The sequence below is a fragment of the Oncorhynchus gorbuscha genome, linkage group LG04 (genome assembly GCF_021184085.1).
Source record: "Oncorhynchus gorbuscha isolate QuinsamMale2020 ecotype Even-year linkage group LG04, OgorEven_v1.0, whole genome shotgun sequence".
Taxonomy (NCBI): Eukaryota; Metazoa; Chordata; class Actinopteri; order Salmoniformes; family Salmonidae; genus Oncorhynchus; species Oncorhynchus gorbuscha.
The window spans coordinates 68199396-68220015 of NC_060176.1; the positions used below are offsets into that span (position 1 = coordinate 68199396).

General features: G+C 42.8%; 1 protein-coding gene across 2 annotated transcripts; it reads right to left on the bottom strand.

The window, feature by feature from the left end:
• Positions 1 to 2060: 2060 nt before the first annotated feature.
• On the bottom strand, positions 2061 to 20578 carry LOC124034579 (PHD finger protein 19-like). 2 transcript variants are annotated; one of them, XM_046347961.1, is made up of 15 exons: positions 20426 to 20577; positions 19171 to 19392; positions 18733 to 18814; positions 18043 to 18138; positions 17067 to 17161; positions 16658 to 16806; positions 16417 to 16512; positions 16119 to 16187; positions 15552 to 15672; positions 15350 to 15417; positions 14051 to 14197; positions 13642 to 13708; positions 12963 to 13048; positions 6900 to 6995; positions 2061 to 4550 (listed from the first exon to the last, which is right to left on the bottom strand). In XM_046347961.1, exons 2-15 carry the CDS (start codon positions 19357 to 19359, stop codon positions 4208 to 4210), a joined length of 1704 nt encoding a protein of 567 aa, XP_046203917.1. In that variant the 5' UTR covers positions 19360 to 19392; positions 20426 to 20577; the 3' UTR covers positions 2061 to 4207. The 2 variants fall into 2 exon arrangements, with proteins under 2 accessions (XP_046203917.1, XP_046203918.1); XM_046347962.1 differs by lacking the exon at positions 6900 to 6995 and having other exon boundaries at positions 20426 to 20578.
• Positions 20579 to 20620: the final 42 nt, after the last annotated feature.

The window sequence follows — 20620 nt, forward strand, 5'->3', positions numbered from 1 at the left end:
TCATTTGAGAAACCAAGGCTGTTGAGTCTATCGATAAGAATACGGTGATTGACAGAATCAAAAGCCTTGGCCAAGTCGATGAAGACGGCCACACAGTACTGTCTTTTAACGACAGCGGTTATGATATCGTTTAGTACCTTGAGAGTGGCTGAGGTGCACCCATGATCAGCTCGGAAACCAGATTGCACAGCGGAGAAGGTACGGTGGGATTCGAAATGGTCAGTGATCTGTTTATTAACTTGGCTTTTGAAGACTTTAGAAAGGCAGGGTAGGATGGATATAGGTCTGTAACAGTTTGGGTCTAGAGTGTCACCCCCTTTGAAGAGGGGGATGACCGCGGCAACTTTCCAATCTTTAGGAATCTCGGGCGAGACGAAAGAGAGGTTGAACAGACTGGTAATAGGGGTTGCAACACTGGTGGCGGATAATTTTAGAAAGAGAGGGTCCAGATTTTACTTGGTGACATTCACTTTTACTTGAGTAATTTTCTATTAAGGTATCTTTACTTTTACTCAAGTATGACAATTAGCTACTTTTTCCACCACTGCTTACAATCACGACAGAACTGATCAGTCACTGGATCTAATCGGGCGTCAAGTCTCCATCTGTTTCATGCTATTATGCTGCCCTCTAGTGCCAAGGCTAGAGGTTGAAAAATAATTTTCACTAGTCACCAGTTTAATGATAAAGTCAGTGGGGCAACTTTCACTGGGGACAGGAGGATATGTCCTCCCCACATTCGGAAATTGCATTTTTGTCCCCCCCAGTTTTATCATTGGAATGTGATACAAAACTAGGCCACAATGTATTCTAGGACCTTGCGGACACCTCTGATGGGTCGGGTAGGCTGTTTGGAGTGTTTATCAGACTGGATTAAAAAATTATAATTCTGTCCCACCCCACTTCTAAAACCACAGTTGTGCCCCTGATTAGAGGTCACGTGTTTTAGGTATACCAGAATGCATAAACAATTAAACAGTAAACTGACAGGAATGTTGAGAAACATTTCATAGCCTACTCTTCATGTAATATAAGCAGATGAACATCTAGTTATCTTTATAGTTGTGTCGTTAATATGGTAAGGTGACACTGGTGAGGGTCATGCATGTTCCTCCAAGGATGTTTGCTGTGTAATCATGTGTAAAGTTGATACTGTCAGTCTCATAACAGTTAATTTAGTCTCTTTCTGTACATTCATTACAGGCTCCTCTAACACTTCTCTACACATGCTGCTCTGGAAAACCACCAGACTTTGTTTTAGTAATGCTAAAGACTTTTGTGAGTACTGAACAGATGTGGATATGGTTTTAAGATGATGTACCATTTTACATTTGTATTTCTGTGTGAATTCGGTTTTTGGGCTCTTCTATTGCAATAAGGTAAACTGGTATGGCATCTATATCTAAGGAGGAGCAAAAGAACCATGGGGTGGTGAAGACAGCCCAATACATTACCGGGACCGTGCTCCCACCCATCCAGGACAGACTGGAAACGGTGCCCGGGGATGTCCCGCAGCATCATCAAGGACACTACACACCCCAGCCAAGACAGTACAAGCCATCATAGTGCTGAACAATTGAACTGGCCACCTAAACAGACTCCGCACCTTAACACGCGCAGGCTGCATTTACACAGGCAGCCCAATTCGGATATTTTTTCCACTAATTGGTATTTTGACCAATCAGATCTTTTTCAGAGCTGATCTCATTAGTCAAAATACCAATGTGACATTTATTTTTTATCAGAATTGGGTTGCTTGTCTAAACACAGCCTATACATTCATGCTTCACACATCACAAATGCTGCTACCACTCATTTATTGCTAAATACTGGACAATGTAAACACTTGCCCTCCCAATCCCTTTCCCCAAAATAATGGCCTTCCATAAGTTGATGCTAAAATGTTTATTCTATTCTACTGAGCCATTTACTTGGTTGTATTATTTCTTATTGTTGCATTGTCAAAAAGGAACCTGCAAGTAAGCATTTCATTGGATGGTATATACCATGTGTCCTGTACATACAGTAAGGCATCTCAAATGATTTTTATTACAATTCGAAAGACCAAATAAAAGTTTAATGAATGACAAAAGATGCGTAATGCCCGCTGAGAGATTTAACAGTTAACATTTCTAACAAGCATAGGAAATAAGGGTAAATGTACAGTACACAGGAAGTTATCTATATACACAGCTCTGGGTATGTAACATGGTAAAACAACTATTATACAGTCATTCATGTTTAAAGATGCATTTTATTTGATTTAAAATACAACTAAAGTCAAACTTTTATGCTGCACACAGTTAACCATTGATGTGTCACTATTCAAGAATCATCCATAAAATGGAAACTCCATAGGATAGATATGAATCTACTCATAATATAAACTGTTTGAGTGAATACAGTCATACTGTAATTTGAAGGAAAGTAAGTGCATAAACAGTTGCAAAATGCTAAAGGGGAAACATATTACAAGTAGCTTAAAACTTTGCTTATTAATAATATAACGCATATATAGCATGTGACTTCTGATCACAAATTTACATAATAATCAATTAAAACTATATTGTAAATAATATTTGGTTATTTAGTAACATCAATTTAAAAAAACATACTTGCATAGTTTAAGATGTGTCAATAGTGCAATGACGTAAAGAGGGTGAAGTACATTAACAGAAATGTTCATAGGAAAGCGGCATTTATCTTTCATGATGTACTGACATATTCATATCAAATCATATTTATCAAGGTCGAAAGATTCTGTATCCTGTTCATTAAGCACAATCAGAAGAAATCTAAACGAAACAGAGGGATTACCTGGGCGTGTCAAATAAATAGGCCTAAAATGCTCATTTTTGTTTTCCGCTAAATCCCCCCCCCCCCACTGAGTGCCCCAATGTACACAGCCCCAGGTTTCACGGTCAGCGAAAAGATATCCAAGTCTGGAACAAAACAAATACATGTCTTGAGGAAACAGAAATATCTATAGGTGGGAGAGTAATATATAAAGTCATCTTTGGATATGGTAAGAGCATAGACCAAGACTCCCCCTTAAAGTCCATGACTAAAGGAATATTCTCATTCTGACTTTCTATATTTCAAATGTCAAAAAAAGATCTTACAGTGTCTAAAAGTACTATGTTAAAATAAGTTCTCCATCCTCTACCTTGAATTTCCATTAAATACAACCGTTTTGCATCTACGTAAGCCAAACTACCTATGTCAGCATAAACCACTAGAGATAAAAGGAAAACCAGGAACACTATCAGAAATGCTTGTAGTATTTGCTTTGGTCTCTTGTCCTCCTAACCATCCGGGAAAACTCTCTCTAAACACATTTGAAAATTAAAGGACCAAGTATAAACCGACTGTTAAGTGATATTTCATAAAAACATGTGTTTGTTACTCAGCTTTTAGACTTGGCATTACAGTACTGCGTAGATAAAGCTGTTAAACTGCGGTTTCATTGATCAGTGGAGAGGCACAACAATGATAAAGGTATAACTTGCTACAAGTTAAATGTTGCTTGGATATGGCATATTGCTGTTATAAGGTTAAAAAATAAAAAAAATAAAACACTGAAAAACTATTAGTAGAGCAGAATATTATTGGAAGTTGTCTGAATTGAATTTAGGGACAATGACAGCCCATTTAGCAGTGCTCTTTCAACAGTTTTGCTGCCATCCTTTAGAATCAGTGGTATTGTTATTTATTGGACCCCTGGGCCATCTCACACGTTACCTTTACAGTACCATCACAAATCTTCTACTCAAACTATCATCCGGTTAAGACCAAGGCAAACCCCAACAGGCACACATTGGTTGAATCAACGAAATAATGTGGAATAGCCGCTGAATTTACATCTGTGCCCCATGGGACTATTTTTCAGGCTGTTACTGTGGAAAATTATTGAGGACGCTACCAAACAGACAATGTATCTATAAAAAAAGAACGTACTCAATCTTTACGTTTCTGTTCAATACATTCCGGTTGAATTACAAATTAAATAATAAAAACCTTAGCTATGGTGGAAGAGAACAACCATTTTTACTTGTCATATATACTGAAATAGTACTGTAGCGCAAGAGAAAGCAACATGAAACAATTAAATGAGTACAACTAGGTAGGCCTTGCTAGGCTGATCTTGCCATTTATTCCCCCATTCTCTGTAACACCTAACTGAAGACAGCCTGTCTGGTTGGCCAGGTCAGTAGGGCGTGGTGCCCTCCCACTCCACAAGATACTGCACCTTCCCCTCCAGAGTGACCCGGCGGGCCAGCACCTGGTACTTCTCTCCACAGGTGAGCCGCCCCGCCGCCCCAAAGTAGTTGGTGATGGAGGACTTGAGGTGGGAGAGGGATGAGTCGTCCTCGCTGATGCTGTCGAAGGTGTGGCTGTCGATGGTGTTGTCCAGCATCACGGAGGCCGTCTCCTCTCCCGGCAGGCTCTGCTCCATAGGGCTCAGCTCGTTCTCCACCACCTCCCTCTTAGTGGCCAGCACCGTGTAGTTTGAGGTGGGCAGCTTCCTCTTACGGCTGCCAACATTCTTCCTGCAACAGGTTAGAAAAACATTCATTAGGGCATGCAGCAAAGCATTTATGGAAATGTTTTGCAAAATGAACATTTCTTATTGGACAAGTCCAGTCTGTCTGTTTGGTGCCAAATGAACATGACCCTAATATCAGCAACCTATTGAAACAAACGCAACAGCGGTTTCCTGAATTGACTGCTTTGCTGTGACACCAGACATACCTTTGTAGAGTCAACAACAAAAAAATGGCAACTGGACATTGCACACCCAGTCCAACTAAACATGACTTCGATCAGCCACCAGGGGTAGCTGTGGTCCGCTATATACCCTTTCCATCTGTCTGTGGTTTTCATGCCCTATGACTGTCGGTGCTGCTTTTATACATCCCCCTTAAAAACAGTCGGAAGAAGACTAAACAGATGGAAACTTTTCTAGGCTATTAAAAAATACACTAGGCTTAGATAGGTGGATTCCCAAATCAGATGACGTCCTCTTTTCCGATACCAAGTTGACTGTCAGTTAACTCTACATCTCATTACATTGACACATCCTAGCCAACGGGAGCCAGCAAGAGAGGGAGTGGAGGAGAGGCAGATACTAAACTGGCATGTTTGATCTGAACCACAGGGAGAGAGAAGGGCACAGCGGGGGCACAAGCTCTGTCGCCCCACGGAATCACTCTGTCTCCAAACACACCACACGCCTCTTATTTCCCCACATGGCCTCTCTAGAGTATCAGACAGAGATGTTAATGAGCAGAAGCCACATTTAAAAATAAACAGACTAAAACAGAGGGATGAAATATCTGGGGTATCTGGGAATAGGGACATGAAATGATGAGGCCCATCTCTAGCCACACACACACACACTGCTCTCATCTCTTAGGACAGTGTGTGTGTGTGTCAAGGCAGAGCACCAGCGTGGAGACGGGCAGGGCAGTTACATCAGCGTAAACATCATCATAACAATCAATCCCCTCTCTCTGAGCCACATGAGACGTCGGAAGCACCACGGTCACCCCATTAGTAGGAGTTTCAGCCATGGAACTAAAATACAGTAAAGGCAAAGAGCAAAAAAAAAAAAAGTTTCCAAAGAAAACCACCATAAAATGTCAACACACTCTGAATGTCAAACTTCAGAACCCCCTTCTTGTGAGAGGAGGAGCCAGAACTGAGAATGTCGCAAAAATAAAGCCAGTCAGTTAGAGAGCCCAGGGGTGTTCCCAAAAAGGGGGGGATTCACAATGTTCAAACAATGGTGGGTTTGTCAATGTGGATATATTGAGTTGCTTAGTTCCAACCAAGACGACTATAAGCAAATATTGGAAGATGTACAGGAGCCAACTGCATTAATTGTCCAAGACATCACATCATACTTCTTGTGTGATGTCAAACACGCTGGTCTCCCCTCAACTTCTCACATAGGAACATGTTCAAGAGCTTGGAAAGGCAGAGAAAAAGCTCATCTGACAGCCTGGGCTGCAGCGTTTAGAGTCAGGGGTCTTATCGATCGGTTTGCACCACACTACACACGGTGGAGACAAAAAAACGAAAAGAACAAATGAGTGAGAAACAGCTGGGGGAAGAGGGAGGGAGACTGATCATCACATTGATCATGCAACCTGACCGTTCACCTGGAAGTCCCCTTTGACGCCAACACCTGGGTCCGTATTCACTACAGTCAGTTTTGCCTTTTAAATCATAATCAATACGATTACGTACAGTAGACAGTGGGGACCTGATCTTAGATCAGTACTCCTATTCTGAGACACTTTGTGGATAAGGGCCCTGGACTACAGTCAAGCAGGTTCTTGAATGGTGTTGAGGTCAGAGCCCTCTTCCTGTAAAGAGCACCAAAGAGGATAAGGTGCACAGATAATTTATGTGAGTTACCTTTTCTAACAACAAAAGACTTAGCAACCACAGTGCTGTACCTGAGGCCATTGCGGCCACAGTGCTGTACCCGTGGCCATGGCGACTACAGTGCTGTACCCGAGGCCATGGCGACCACAGTGCTGTACCCGAGGCCATGGCGACCACAGTGCTGTACCCGAGGCCATGGCGACCACAGTGCTGTACCCGAGGCCATGGCGACCACAGTGCTGTACCCGAGGCCATGGCGACCACAGTGTTGTACCCGAGGCCATTGCGGCCACAGTGCTGTACCCGAGGCCATTGCGACCACAGTGCTGTACCCGAGGCCATTGCGACCACAGTGCTGTACCCGAGGCCATTGCGACCACAGTGCTGTACCCGAGGCCATTGCGACCACAGTGCTGTACCCGAAGCCATTGTGACCACAGTGCTGTACCCGAAGCCATTGCGACCACAGTGCTGTACCCGAAGCCATTGCGACCACAATGCTGTACCTGAGGTCATAGGAGACACTGGTGGTGGCAGATCCTGTGGTACTAGCCGCATCTGTGGAGTCCAGGTCCAGACTGAAGGTCCGTCCTGAGCTGGTGCTGAGGAGTAAACAACAACAGATCCATTCAAACGCTGGAATTACGGCGCTAATCAGAAAATGATGGGGCCACTGGATGGGGCAGAATAATCAGAGAATGATGTGGCAGAATAATCAGAGAATGAGGGGGCAGAATAATCAGAGAATGAGGGGCAGAATAATCAGAGAATGACGGGGCAGAATAATCAGAGAATGACGGGGCAGAATAATCAGAGACTGAGGGGGCAGAATAATCAGAGACTGAGGGGGCAGAATAATCAGAGACTGAGGGGGCAGAATAATCAGAGACTGGGGGGCAGAATAATCAGAGACTGATGGGGCAGAATAATCAGAGAATAATCAGAGAATGATGGGGCCCCTAGATGGGGCAGAATAATCATAGAATGATGGGGCAGAATAATCAGAGATTGATGGGGCCCCTGGATGGAACAGAAAAGCTCTAGCATTGACGGTCCTATTTTCTGTTTTTATTCAAAACCTCACTAAGGAAAATCAACGATCACCATGGCTGCTCACGATTACGTGGGGCCTCCAAATTCCAAGTCACTGTTCTGAGCCCATAATACAAGAGCCTGCATGCTAAAGGTGTGTGCGCGTGTGAGTGAAAGTACTACATCTAGCTAATGGAAGGACGTTAATGTAATGCTTCAAAGTCTACTCTCACAGAATCATCATTAGCCGTTTTCACCGTCCAGCTCAGTTCAGGTGCTACACAGCTATGAGCCTATTCCACTTCTCACATTCCAACAGAGTTAGTCCCCTTTTTGGAGTTGCACCAGCTAGTCCCCATCTATTGATTCTCCTCTAAGAAAGCTCTGTTGATGGTCAACATTCCCCAAAGTGTTTGCCTTTCTTTCTTGTATTGTTCAGCGCTGTTCGAGAGCTGATACCATGGCCGAATACAAACAGTGTAGTTATTCCCTCCGTAAGACAAACAAACAGGAGAAACGTCAGTATAGAGACTAGAGGTCGATCGATTATGATTTTTCAACGCCGATACGATTATTGGAGGACCAAAAAAAGTCGATACCGATTAAAATCTGCCATTTTTTGGTAATAATGACAATTACAACAATACTGAATGAAAACTTATTTTAACTTAATATAATAATACATCAATAAAATCAATTTAGCCTCAAGTAAATAATAAAACATGTTCAATTTGGTTTAAATAATGCAAAAACAAAGTGTTGGAGAAGAAAGTAAAAGTGCAATATGTGCTATGTAAGAAAGCTAACGTTTCAGTTCCTTGCTCAGAACATGAGAACATATGAAAGCTGGTGGTTCCTTTTAACATGAGTCTTCAATATTCCCAGGTAAGAAGTTTTAGGTTGTAGTTATTATAGGACTATTTCCCTCGTACCATTTGTATTTCATTAACCTGTTAAGTCGACCCTCTACCTTTTCGAACATTCTGTTAAAAATCGCGCGACATTTCAGCGCCCTGCTACTCATGCCAGGAATATAGTATATGCATATGATTAGTATGTGTGGATAGCAAACACTCTGACGTTTCTAAAACTGGTTAAATCACGGCTGTGACTTTAACAGAGCGTGAGTTTCATCGAATAGCGCAGGAAAACCTGATCACTGAAAATGGAAATAAATATCCTTGCGCTTACTTCCAGGAATTGTTCAAAGTGAACCGAATTACATGAGACCGAGGTTTCAGCGCCTACAGCTACCACACGCTGTCTAGAGTCTTGTCATTTGATTCGCAATTGATTCTTGGTCTAACCGGTTCAAGGGAACTCCTTCCCTCCGTTCTCCGACCGGATGTTTTGGTCGAGCTCTCTCGGCCATGTTTTTTTCCAGACGACACCTATAGAAGTTACATCGCCTCCTGATGAATTTTATCGCTTATTAACGTGTACTAATACCTAAAGTTGCATTACAAAAGTATTTCGAAGTGTTTTGTGAAAGTTTATCGTCGACTTTTTGAATTTTAAAAAATGACGTTACGTTATGAAACGCTCTTTTTTTCCGTTTATCATACAGTCTACATAGAACGATATCTAGGCTATATATGGACCGATTTAATCCAAAAAAAAGACCCAATAGTGATTATGGGACATCTAGGAGTGCCAACAAAGAAGATGGTCAAAGGTAATGAATGTTTTATATTTTATTGTGCGGTTTGTGTAGCGCCGAATATGCTAATTATTTTGTTTACGTCCCCTGCGGGTCTTTTGTGGTGTTACATGCTATCAGATAATAGCTTCTCATGCTTTCGCCAAAAAGCATTTTAAAAATCTGACTTGTTGCCTGAATTCACAACGAGTGTAGCTTTAATTCAATACCCTGCATGTGTATTTTAACGAACGTTTGAGTTTTAACTAATACTATTAGCATTTAGCGTAGCGCATTTGCATTTCCAGAGCTCTAGATGGGACGCCTGCGTGCCAGGTAGGAGCAAGTGGTTAACCTTTGACTATTAGATGTTCTTATAGGCACTTTAGTATTGCCAGTGTAACAATATAGCTTCCGTCCCTCTCATCGCTCCTCCCTGGGCTCGAACCAGCAACACAACGACAACAGCCACCATCAAAGCAGCGTTACCCATGCAGAGCAAGGGGAACAACTACTAGAAGGCTCAGAGCAAGTGACGTTTGAAACTCTATTAGCGCGTGCTAACTACCAAGCCATTTCACTTCGGTTACACCAGCCTCATCTCAGGAGTTGATAGGCTTGGAGTCATAAACAGCGCAATGCTTGACGCACAACAAAGAGCTGCTGGCAAAACGCACGAAAGTGCTGTTTGAATGAATGTTTACGCGCCTGCTTCTGCCTACCACCGCTCAGTCAGATACTTAGATACTTGTATGCTCAGTCAGATTATATGCAACGCAGGACACGCTAGATAATATCTAGTAATATCAACCATGTGTCGTTAACTAGTGATTATGATTGATTGTATTTTATAAGATAAGTTTAATGCTAGCTAGCAACTTACCTTGGCTTACTGCATTTGCGTAACAGGCATTATCCTTGTGGAGTGCAACGAGAGAGGCAGGTTGTTATTGCGTTGGACTAGTTAACTGTAAGGTTGCAAGATTGGATCCCCCGAGCTGACAATGTGAAAATCTGTCTTTCTGCCCCTGAACGAGGCAGTTAACCCACCGTTCCAAGGCCGTCATTGAAAATAAGAATGTGTTCTTCACTGACTTGCCTAGTTAAATAAAAGGTATTAAAATACAATTTAAATAAAACATTTAAAATCGGCGCCCAAAAATACATATTTCCGATAGTTATGAAAACTTGAAATCGGCCCTAATTAATCATCCATTCCGATTAATCGGTCGACCTCTAATAGAGACAAAGTGGAGTCACAATTCAACTGCTCAGACACAAGACGTATGTGGCAGGGTCTACAGACAATCACGGATTACACAGGGGAAACCAGCCACCTTGCGGACACCGATGTCTTGCTCCCGAACAAGCTAAACACCTTCTTCACCCGTTTTGGGGATAACACAGTGCCACCGACACAGCCCGCTACCAAGAACTGTGGGCTCTCCATCTCTGTGGCTAACATGAGCAAAACATTTAAAATGTGTTAACCCTCGCAAGGCTGCCGGTCCAGACAGCATCTCTAGCCGCGTCCTCAGAGCATGCGCAGACCATCTGGCTGGAGTGTTTACGGACATATTCTCTCTCTCCCTATCCCAGTCTGCTGTCCCCACTTGCTTCAAGATGGCCACCATTGTTCCTGTACCCAATGGTAACTGAACTAATTGAATACCGCCCCATAGCACTCACTTCTGTCATCATGAAGTGCTTTGAGAGTCAAGGATCATGTCACCTCTACCTTACCTGACACCCTAGACCCACTTCAAATTGCTTACCACCCCAATAGATCCACAGATGATGCAATCGCCGTCACACTGCCCTATCTCATCTGCACAAGAGGAATACCTATGTAATAATGCTGTTCATTGACTATAGCTCAGCATTCAACACCATAGTATCTGGGTCCTGGACTTCCTGATGGGACTCCCCAAGCTGGTGAAGGTAGGAAACAACACCTCCACTTCACTGATCCTCAACACAGGGGCCCCACAAGGGTGCGTGCTCAGCCCCCTCCTGTACTCGCTGTTCACCCATGACTGTGGGGTCACGCACGCCTCCAACTCAATCATCAAGTTTGTAGACGACACAACAATGACAAGACAGTCTACAGGGGGATGAGGCCCCTGGGAGAGGAAAATAACCTCTCACTCAAACAAAACAAAGGAGCTGATCGTGGACTTCAGGAAACAGCAGAGGGAGTATGCCCCATCCACATCAACGCGACAGCAGTGGAGAAGGTGGAAAGCTTCAAGTTCCTCGGCATACACACCACTGGCGATCTGAAATGTTCCACCCACACAGACAGTGTCGAGAAGAAGACGCCACAGCACCTCCTCAACCTCAGGCTGAATACATTTGGGTGGCCCCTAAAACCCTCACAAACTTTTACAGATGCACAATGGAGAGCATCCTGTCGGGCTGTATCAACGACTGTTAAGGCAACCTTAACCGTCCGCAAACACAGGGCTCTCCAGACGGTGGTGCGGTCTGCCCAACGCATCACCAGGGGCAAACTACCTGCCCTCCAGAACACCTACAGCACCCGATGTCACAGGAAGACCAAAAAGATCATCAAGGACATTAACCACTCGAGCCACGGCCTGTTCACCCTGCTATCATCCAGAAGGCAAGGTCGGTACAGGAGCATCAAAGCTGGGACTGAAAAACAGCTTCTATCTCGAGGCCATCAGACTAAAATAGCCATCACTAGCCGGCTTCCACCCGGTTACTCAACTCTGCACCTTAGAGGCTGCTGCCTTATATTCATATACTTGGAATCACTGGTCACGTTAATAATGGAACCCTAGTCACTTTAATAATGTTTACATACTGCTTTACTTATCTCTTATGTATATACTGTATTCTATTCTACTACATTTTTGTCAATGCCACTCCGACATCGCTCAATCTAATATTTATATATTTCTTAATTCCTTTCTTTTACATGTGTGTATTGTTAGATACTACTGCACTGTTGGAACTAGGAACACAAGCATTTCACTACACCCGCAATAACATCTGCTAAATGTGTATGTGACCAATAAAATTTGATAATGGATTAATTTTTTTACCCCGTTTTCTCCCCAATTGGTAGTTAGTCTTGTCCCATCACTGCAACTCCCGTACAAACCTCAGGAGAGGCGAAGGTCGAGAGCTGTGCGTCCCCTGAAGCACAACCCAACCAAGCCGCACTGCTTCTTGGCACAATGCCCATTTAACCCGTAGGCCAGCCACACCAATGTGTCGGAGGAAACACAGTGCACCTGGCCATTGTGTCTGGCAATTGTGTCCCGGCCCTGGAGTCGCTAGCGCGCAATGGGACAAGGACATCCCTGCCGGCCGATCCCTCCCCTAACCCGGACGACGCTGGGCCAATTGTGCACCACCTCATGGGTCTCCCTGTCGCGGCCGGCTACAACACAGCCTGGACTCGAACCCAGAATCTCTAGTGGCACGGCTAGCACTGCGCCACTCGGGAGGCCGTGATTTGATAGCCTTTACAGGAAAATGTAATTCAATCACATCATTCGGCACATTGATGAAAATCACAGTGGTGACCAAAGACTGACAGAAACAAAGCGTGTCTTTCAAAGGGAAATACATGTAAATGGGGGTAGATTGTTACGGCCCAGAAAATAACTGCACTCAATTGATGGCAATGAAGTCAATGTCAAATGTTTGCAGCTTCATTGGAAATTAGCATCATCATGTACTGTAGGTCAATGTCCAGACAAAAGTCTTCAAACTTACACTCTTAGAGCTGGTTTTCCAGACACAGACTAAACCTAGATTCAAAATACATTTTAATGGAGAGAAATGCCATTGAACATGCTTCTTAATCCAGGACTATGCTTAACCTGTGTCCGGGAAACTGGCCCTTAAAATCCACAACATTTACCTTTTGAGACTTTGTAACTCGTCCAAGGTGAAGTCAAAGATGTTGGCCATGTGATGGTTGGTGCTCCAGGTGGAGGTCAGGTCATTCTACACAACATCATACAAACACACTGTTGGTATTATAGTACTCAACCATTGTCACAAACAGTCATAAACAACATTGCTCCCATCATCATCCTTGTTCTCATCAGTTCTGTCTATACATGCTGTCTATATTGCCATTGCTGTCTATATTTTCATCTGAGCACCTTCCTCCTTCCTTCCTGGCAGTATTAGCTTTATTACTAGGAAATGTCAGAGGTTTGTTGTTAGAGCACATTGTGCCTGGGGACCAGACAGACATGGCACTGCTCAGAGGGATTTGTTAGTAAAATGCCTCAGAGGCCAACTGTAAGTAATTCCCTTTGAGTCGAACCGTGAAGAGAGAGGGATGAGGGCAATGACACACAGGGACTTCATGGTACATGGTGGACAGGAGATAGACTTTTAGAAGAGGGACAGTGGTCTGAGATGGAGGGGGGAAAAGAGCACAGAAAAATGGAGGAGGAACAGGAGATAATCATCAGCGGTAGGAAAAAACAAAAGCAGCGCAGATTTATTCAAAGTTCAGGCTCAGTGAAACAGTAGAAAAGGTGGTCGGCACAACCGGAGTTAGATGTTGAGACAATCAGAGAACTCACATTGGGGATGGCATCCTCCAGCAGCCATTTTGATCTTCTCTTCCTCCTCTTCTCTGCAGGGAGAGAGCTGAGGAAGAGACAACTTTCACTTTCTAATCACACAATTTGATTACTGGGTGACAATTTGACAGCCTAATATCATTCAGTAATTCCCTGATAAAATTATATTGTTTTCAGCAGTCTTTAGTTCTTCAAGTAGAACTGTTACATAGCCATTACCACTAAATGAGAACTTTCATCTTAATGTTTGTTCTCTGTTAGGGGTCAATTAATGGTGGGAGGTCCTAGGAAACATTACACTTACATGATCACTTAACATTGATCAACACTTTCTGACTGAGGTCTTGTAGAAATTTAGCAGAAACCTAATTGAAATACAGTATCCAGCTTTCACTACAACGCAAAATACCTGTTCCTGCCTGTGCCTTTCTTTCGTCCTCTCCATCCCTCGTTCTGAGCCCTCTCAGGAAACAGTTTAGAGGGAGGGTTGGGGGGAACGCGGGTCCTCAGGCGGAAGATGCATTTCCTCTTCTTGATCTCCTTCCCACAGAGAAACCTGGAGGAATAACGAGGGCGGTGACAAGTTCATGGTCTGGCAGAGGGGGTGTGATATCAACAAATACACCTTCAGCCAAGTAACATGTTTGTTGTAACAAATACTGTATGACCAGAACAAACATTTAACAACTTACTGAATGTTACTGAATGTTGGGGGCCATACTATACTATTGTTAATAGCACATGAAAAAGACATTTGCCGATACAGTATATAGTGTTGCAGTACATGTAGTAAATCTGTGGAGTTTTGTTCAAATGAGCACTTACAGTTTTACACTTTATCTACTGTGTCTGCTCAAAAAAAGGGAACACTAAAATAACACATCCTAGATCTGAATGAATGAAATATTCTTATTAAATACTTTTTTCTTTATATAGTTGAATGTGCTGACAACAAAATCACACACAAATTATCAATGGAAATCAAATTTATCAACCCATGGAGGTCTAGATTTGGAGTCACACTCAAAATTAAAGTGGAAAACTACACTACAGGCTGATCCAACTTTGATGTAATGTCCTTAAAACAAGTCAAAATGAGGCTCAGTAGTGTGTGTGACCTCCCTACAACGCCTGGGCATGCTCCTGATGAGTTGGCGGATGGTCTCCTGAGGGATCTCCTCCCAGACCTGGACTAAAGCATCCGTCAACTCCTGGACAGTCTGTGGTGCAACGTGGCGTTGGTGGATGGAGCGAGACATGATGTCCCAGATGTGCTCAATTGGACTCAGGTCTGGGGAACGGGCGGGCCAGTCCATTGCATCAATGCCTTCCTCTTGAAGAAACTGCTGACACATTCTAGCCAATTGAGGTCTAGCATTGTCTTGCATTAGGAGGAACCCAGGGCAAACCGCACCAGCATATGGTCTCACAAGGTGTCTGAGGATCTCATCTCGGTACCTAATGGCAGTCAGGCTACCTCTGGCGAGCACATGGAGGGCTGTGCGGCTCCCCAAAGTAATGCCACCCCACACCATGACTGACCCACCGCCAAACCGGTCATGTTGGAGGATGTTGCAGGCAGCAGAACGTTCTCCACGGCGTCTCCAGACTGTCACGTCTGTCACATGTGCTCAGTGTGAACCTGCTTTCATCTGTGAAGATGTGTGTATATATATATATATATATATAACAGAGAGAGATGTCTTACTTGCTCTTGTAGTTGTTCAGAGCATCAAGGAGATATTGGCCTCTTTCTGTTGGAGGAGTATTGGAGAGCTGTGGGGAATATTAAAATGTCAGTCCGATGCAATTTGCTTTAAAAAAGATCTGTTTTTCACAAGACAGCATTAATCTGAATTTCCTATCCGGATTCCTATTCAGAATTCAGACAGGATTTATTCGTTTCCAACCTTGCCCAACTGGAAATGGTCCCAGTTGTTGCTGACAAAGTTGAGGATCTCCTCCAGCTCAAAGTACTTCTTCTTACTCTGGACTCCCAGGTTGTAAAGTGCCAAGTGCACCACGTCCACCCTGGATAAGAAACCAGAGACAATTGATGGGAATCCCATGAAATGAGATGAGAACTGATTGTAATGTATCTAGAGTGATTGGGTGCAGAACCGGTTTTCCTCACCAGCAGCATTTACATATCACATCATAAGGGATACAACTCTCAATTATACATCCATATGAGTTAGCAGACAGGGAGTCGGGTTTAGCGAGATGTGCAAATGTAGTCCTCTTAATCAAATATTGTGCTGCCTAGCACCCCAGTGTGTATTAACAGCAAAACAATCCTGTTAGGGTCAGTTTACACTAGCACATTGTCATAAGCACAAGAGCATAATAATGCCACACATCCTCTACCTACTGTACTATAGGACACCAATGCCCTTTGTATTCTTAATTAAAGTACCACATCTGGAGTCTCAGAGTGTGTCTCAGAGGTAGATATGAAGAGTATAGTAGCCATTTACCATCGGAGGGCCAGTCTCTTGATGTACTCTACTCCTTTATTACACATGGAACAGATGAACAAGTAAAACCTGAAAGAGAAAGGCAGAGAGGTCAGAGGAGGAGAAAGCACAAGTCACGTGCCTCTAGGGGAAATCAAAAATCCATAATGGTCCTCAGTCATATCGGTATACCCTCGACTTCCATGACACGTCTATCACTTTCCAGACTATAATTATTTCCTCTGACATCCCAGGATTTGTCCTAACCGTGGGAACCCCCAGAAAAAAACCTCTTCTGTTTGATAACAATTCCACACACCTATCTCCAAACATCATGGACTCCTGTAGGCACTGGATGCAGGCCTCATGGAACCACTGTTCACACCGAAAACACTGCAGCATCTTCAAGTACCACCTGGGAGGGGAGGAGAGCAGCCATTAGTGAAAAGTGAGTTACTAAATGAGCAACAGAGTGCTGTATCTGAATCAAATCCAGTTGCTTTCTAAAAGAGTGGATATGTAAAATGCTATGCTGCAGTGTGTCTAGCCAGCACACTCACTCTCCAGGTCCTCCACAGTAGCAATAACACTGTTGGTGATTTGTGTGGTGCTGGGAATCCCATTCCAGCTCTTCTGGGCTGTAGGTAAGCACCTGCTTCATGGCCTGCAGTGCTTTTGCTATGGGCCCCTTTTTGAGAGCTCCCCCTTTCTGTGATAAGGAGAAACAGCCACGTCAACATGGTTAGGCATTTTAGGACAGCATTCAATCGGACACATCGTAGCAAAACGTTTGGTAACAGAAAACAAAAATCTGTGTTCTTATTGGACATGTTGAGGTAGTGCCTTCCCATTTCAAAAAGTTTTCTTCCTGTTGAACACTACCCTAGACAAACAGTAATTAAAAATTATATTAGTTCAATTAGTTTCTTGCTCAATTGAAGAGCAGCTTGTTCTATCAATAATACTCACCCGCACAGCTAAAACAAAGATGCACCTCCTGCAAAACCATGGTGACAAAACCATTGAGCTCTCCACCTGTGGCATGTGGCACTGCTGGTGGTAACCTGGCAGAAACAAAGATAAGAGGACAATGAAAACATAATGCTGGCCCAATAAATAAACATAATGCTGGCCCAATAAATAAACATAATGCTCGCCCAATAAATAAACATAATGCTCAAACCCAATAAAAATAAACAAATGGCTAAATACATGAATAAATGGATGGATCCATGAAAAAGTGCTATTGCCGGCCGTACTTTGAGCCACAGCAATATGTTATGTTGATCTGAAGGGGGCATCCAACCACCTTTAATCCTGTCCAGCAAATGTTGGGAAGCCAGAGGGAGTGGACTCCCAAAGCAATCAATTACTTTAATTAAGAGCCAAGTAGAAACAAAACCAACGAGACACTACAGCCTGGGACAGGACTCTGCACAACTGTTGCATGGCCCCACCCTAATACATGTCCTTGTCATGGACAAAATGTAGCTGTCAGATGGGACCGGTCTCTTTAAGACAAACACCCATGGAAAGTACTTAGTTTAACGTACACAGGATTGAAAAGATGTTATGAGTCACAGAGGCTTTCTGTGCACTTTGTCCAACTGAAAATGTTCACTGTTTCACTTTCAGAGATTCAATGACCTTAGTTATGTAGTCATGTAGTTATGCCACAGATGTACCCCTCTTCAGTTCTGTATGTTGTTCCAGTCAATTTAATACAGTTTACATATAGTTTATGCTTTTAGAGATAGTGTCAAAGCATTCAAATACATTAAGTAAATATAGAAGCTATTTGAGCCCTGTATACAATGAACAATGAGATCCCCTCCCTTCTTAATCACAATCTGTAAAGAACTTGCATCCACTTGCATATAAGTGCAAGAAAGAGGAGTGTAGCCACATCCTCCTTTAAGGGTCGTCAGACTCTACAGCGACTCACCTATTCCACATTTTCCACATAGCAGGATCTCATTGTCGGATACCAGCACCATTTCGGAACAGACTGAGCATTTGGGCTCCTCCCCCGGAACTCCAGCTGCATGTTTTGAGAAAGAATAGCATTAGCATACATTCAATGATGATTATACTTCAGCTACATCCAACATGATGTCAGCATGTCAACAGCACATGCAAGATATTCAATTAAGAGCAATCTGCGAGGCATTACTGACATAAATTGGCCCTTTCTGAGAAAAGTGTCATTTAGACAGTTGAAGAGTTAAAGGACAGTCAAGTCCATTAGGGAATAGGGAAGTGTCTAAATATACCTTTAAGTGGCCTACTGTATAGTACAAGTGTTGGCTAACTAATGGGAAGCCAATTGAAAGTGTTGAGGAATATGTAGCCCAGAATAAAGGAGCTTCATGAGGGTCCAGGGAGCTACTGTAAGAAACTGTAATGATTTCCAGTTAGGATGCTGTGTAATTCTGTTGAAAGTAGATTTCACATTAATCATGGCTTTTGGAGAGAGCTTTTGAGATGTTGAACCTGTCTGGTGTAAATCCATATTATCAGCAGACATACATCCTCAATGAATGTAAGTTTGACAGTTAAACTAATTCACACATTTGTTTTATTTTACACAGAGACAACAACAATAACATGAATATGTCAGTTTCTCTCCACTCACCATGTTGGATGTCTTTCCAGAGAACCCAGAATTTTGAATTATCTTCAAAAGTGACAAAGCAGCTCTGCTTGGAGGTACTCACCTTGAATGAAGTGAAAACAGATAGTATGAGGTGGGAGGCTAATTGTGTATGACAGGTTTATTACAGTTCTATTCCAATAACATTTGTCATAAAACACAAATTACTGCTGTAGTGCCTAAAATCTACAGAGAAACCACCATATTTGTGTGAATACTCCAGAGCAGTATTTGGACAGTACACTCTTAGAAAAAAAGGGTTATTTGGCTGTCCCCATAGAACCCCCTGTGGAAAGAATTATAATTAAAATTATATAATGTACTTATTGTTATGTAAATAAAATGAGTCCAAATCATTGTGTGGAAGTATACTACAGTATTTAACTGATAAAACAATGTCCTGTTGTGCTGGTGACTTACTCTCTGGATCTTCCCCAGGTAGTATAGGCCATCAGACCAGCGGCACAGTACATACTGGCCCACGGTCACGCTGCTTTCCATGTCTGTGAAGCTCCGCCCTCTCTCCCTCTTCTGGGGTAAATGCTTGGCCTCCAGCACCTCATCTGGCTCCACACTGCAGAAGTTATCTCTGTAGGCTGACTGCAACATGCTGCAGCTGGGCTGTCCACACTACTACTATTCCTAGGAGAATCAGGGCTTTACATTGTCATTGAGGTAGCAACTGTATGTCCTCATGATCACAACATTATGGAGGTGGTGGTTGAACATTGTTGTGTCAGTGTTCTTTTTTTAATCAAATGTATTGACATGCACCTACTATAGACAAAAACTATTGTTAAGGTGACATAAAATGCATTTCCTGAAGAATAAAAAAAATAGGACATATGCCTATGTATGCATCATGAAATCCAGCCCTTCATCAACATATTTGTTTTAACACCCCACTCCTGTTCTGATGTAGGCTGATGCCTGATGACTCAATTTGGATGTTCTACTGCGTGTCGATCACAGCACAGCCTACAGGTCTGACCAAGGTATTTTATACCTCAGCGGACTGACTCATCAGCCAACTGCAGCCAGCCATCACATTTGAATTTGACTTGTCAACGCGGTCGCAAATTGCAGCACTTGCGCGAGTCAAACTGGTCGTGTACAAGTATTACAAAGTGGCATGGCACGTTTTTAACAGTTAGCAAGTAGTCTATCAAACTGTAACGACTCTCGAATGTAATTTATCAAACTGATTACAGACTAGTTGATTGGCGAAATTATGTCCCGTCAATAAGATGGGCATATCGCCAACATAAATTATGAAAAGTATTTTATTTTGCTAACCTGATCACAATTTTGCATCTCCTCGACTGCATGTCTTCTCACAAAACTCTTAATCGCTAACTAGTCTGCTGTCTAAACATGTTATAGTTGTTATATCAGCCATATATAGCTTGGTAGCTAGCTAGCTATATCTGCTAGTTAGCCAGCTAAACTGCAACTGTCAAACCAATGAAACGAATGTTACCTGCCCCTTGGTAGTGTATCGCATATGCATTTATGCAAGGAACATCTAGTTTAGCTTGCTAAATGTAATCTATGAATACCCGAATAATGAGATTGAACACTTTATAACAATAGTTTGCGACATTAAAAGTAGGACGAGATGCAAAAATGAAATCCAATTCAGTGAGCTGTAATAATGTATATGGACTTCTCTTACCGCCTTGGTTAACTTCCAATCCAGGGTCAATGCTCGAAATAATGTCGCTGCTGTTGAGTAACGTTCCATTCGCTAGGAGTTGTCGATTCTTGCAATGTGTACAGGCGCTAAAGTTCAAACTATGCAAGTCGCCATTTTTCATTTTTTCCCGCGAATCAATTTACGTTTTCCTTATGTAATTAGCATAATCACATC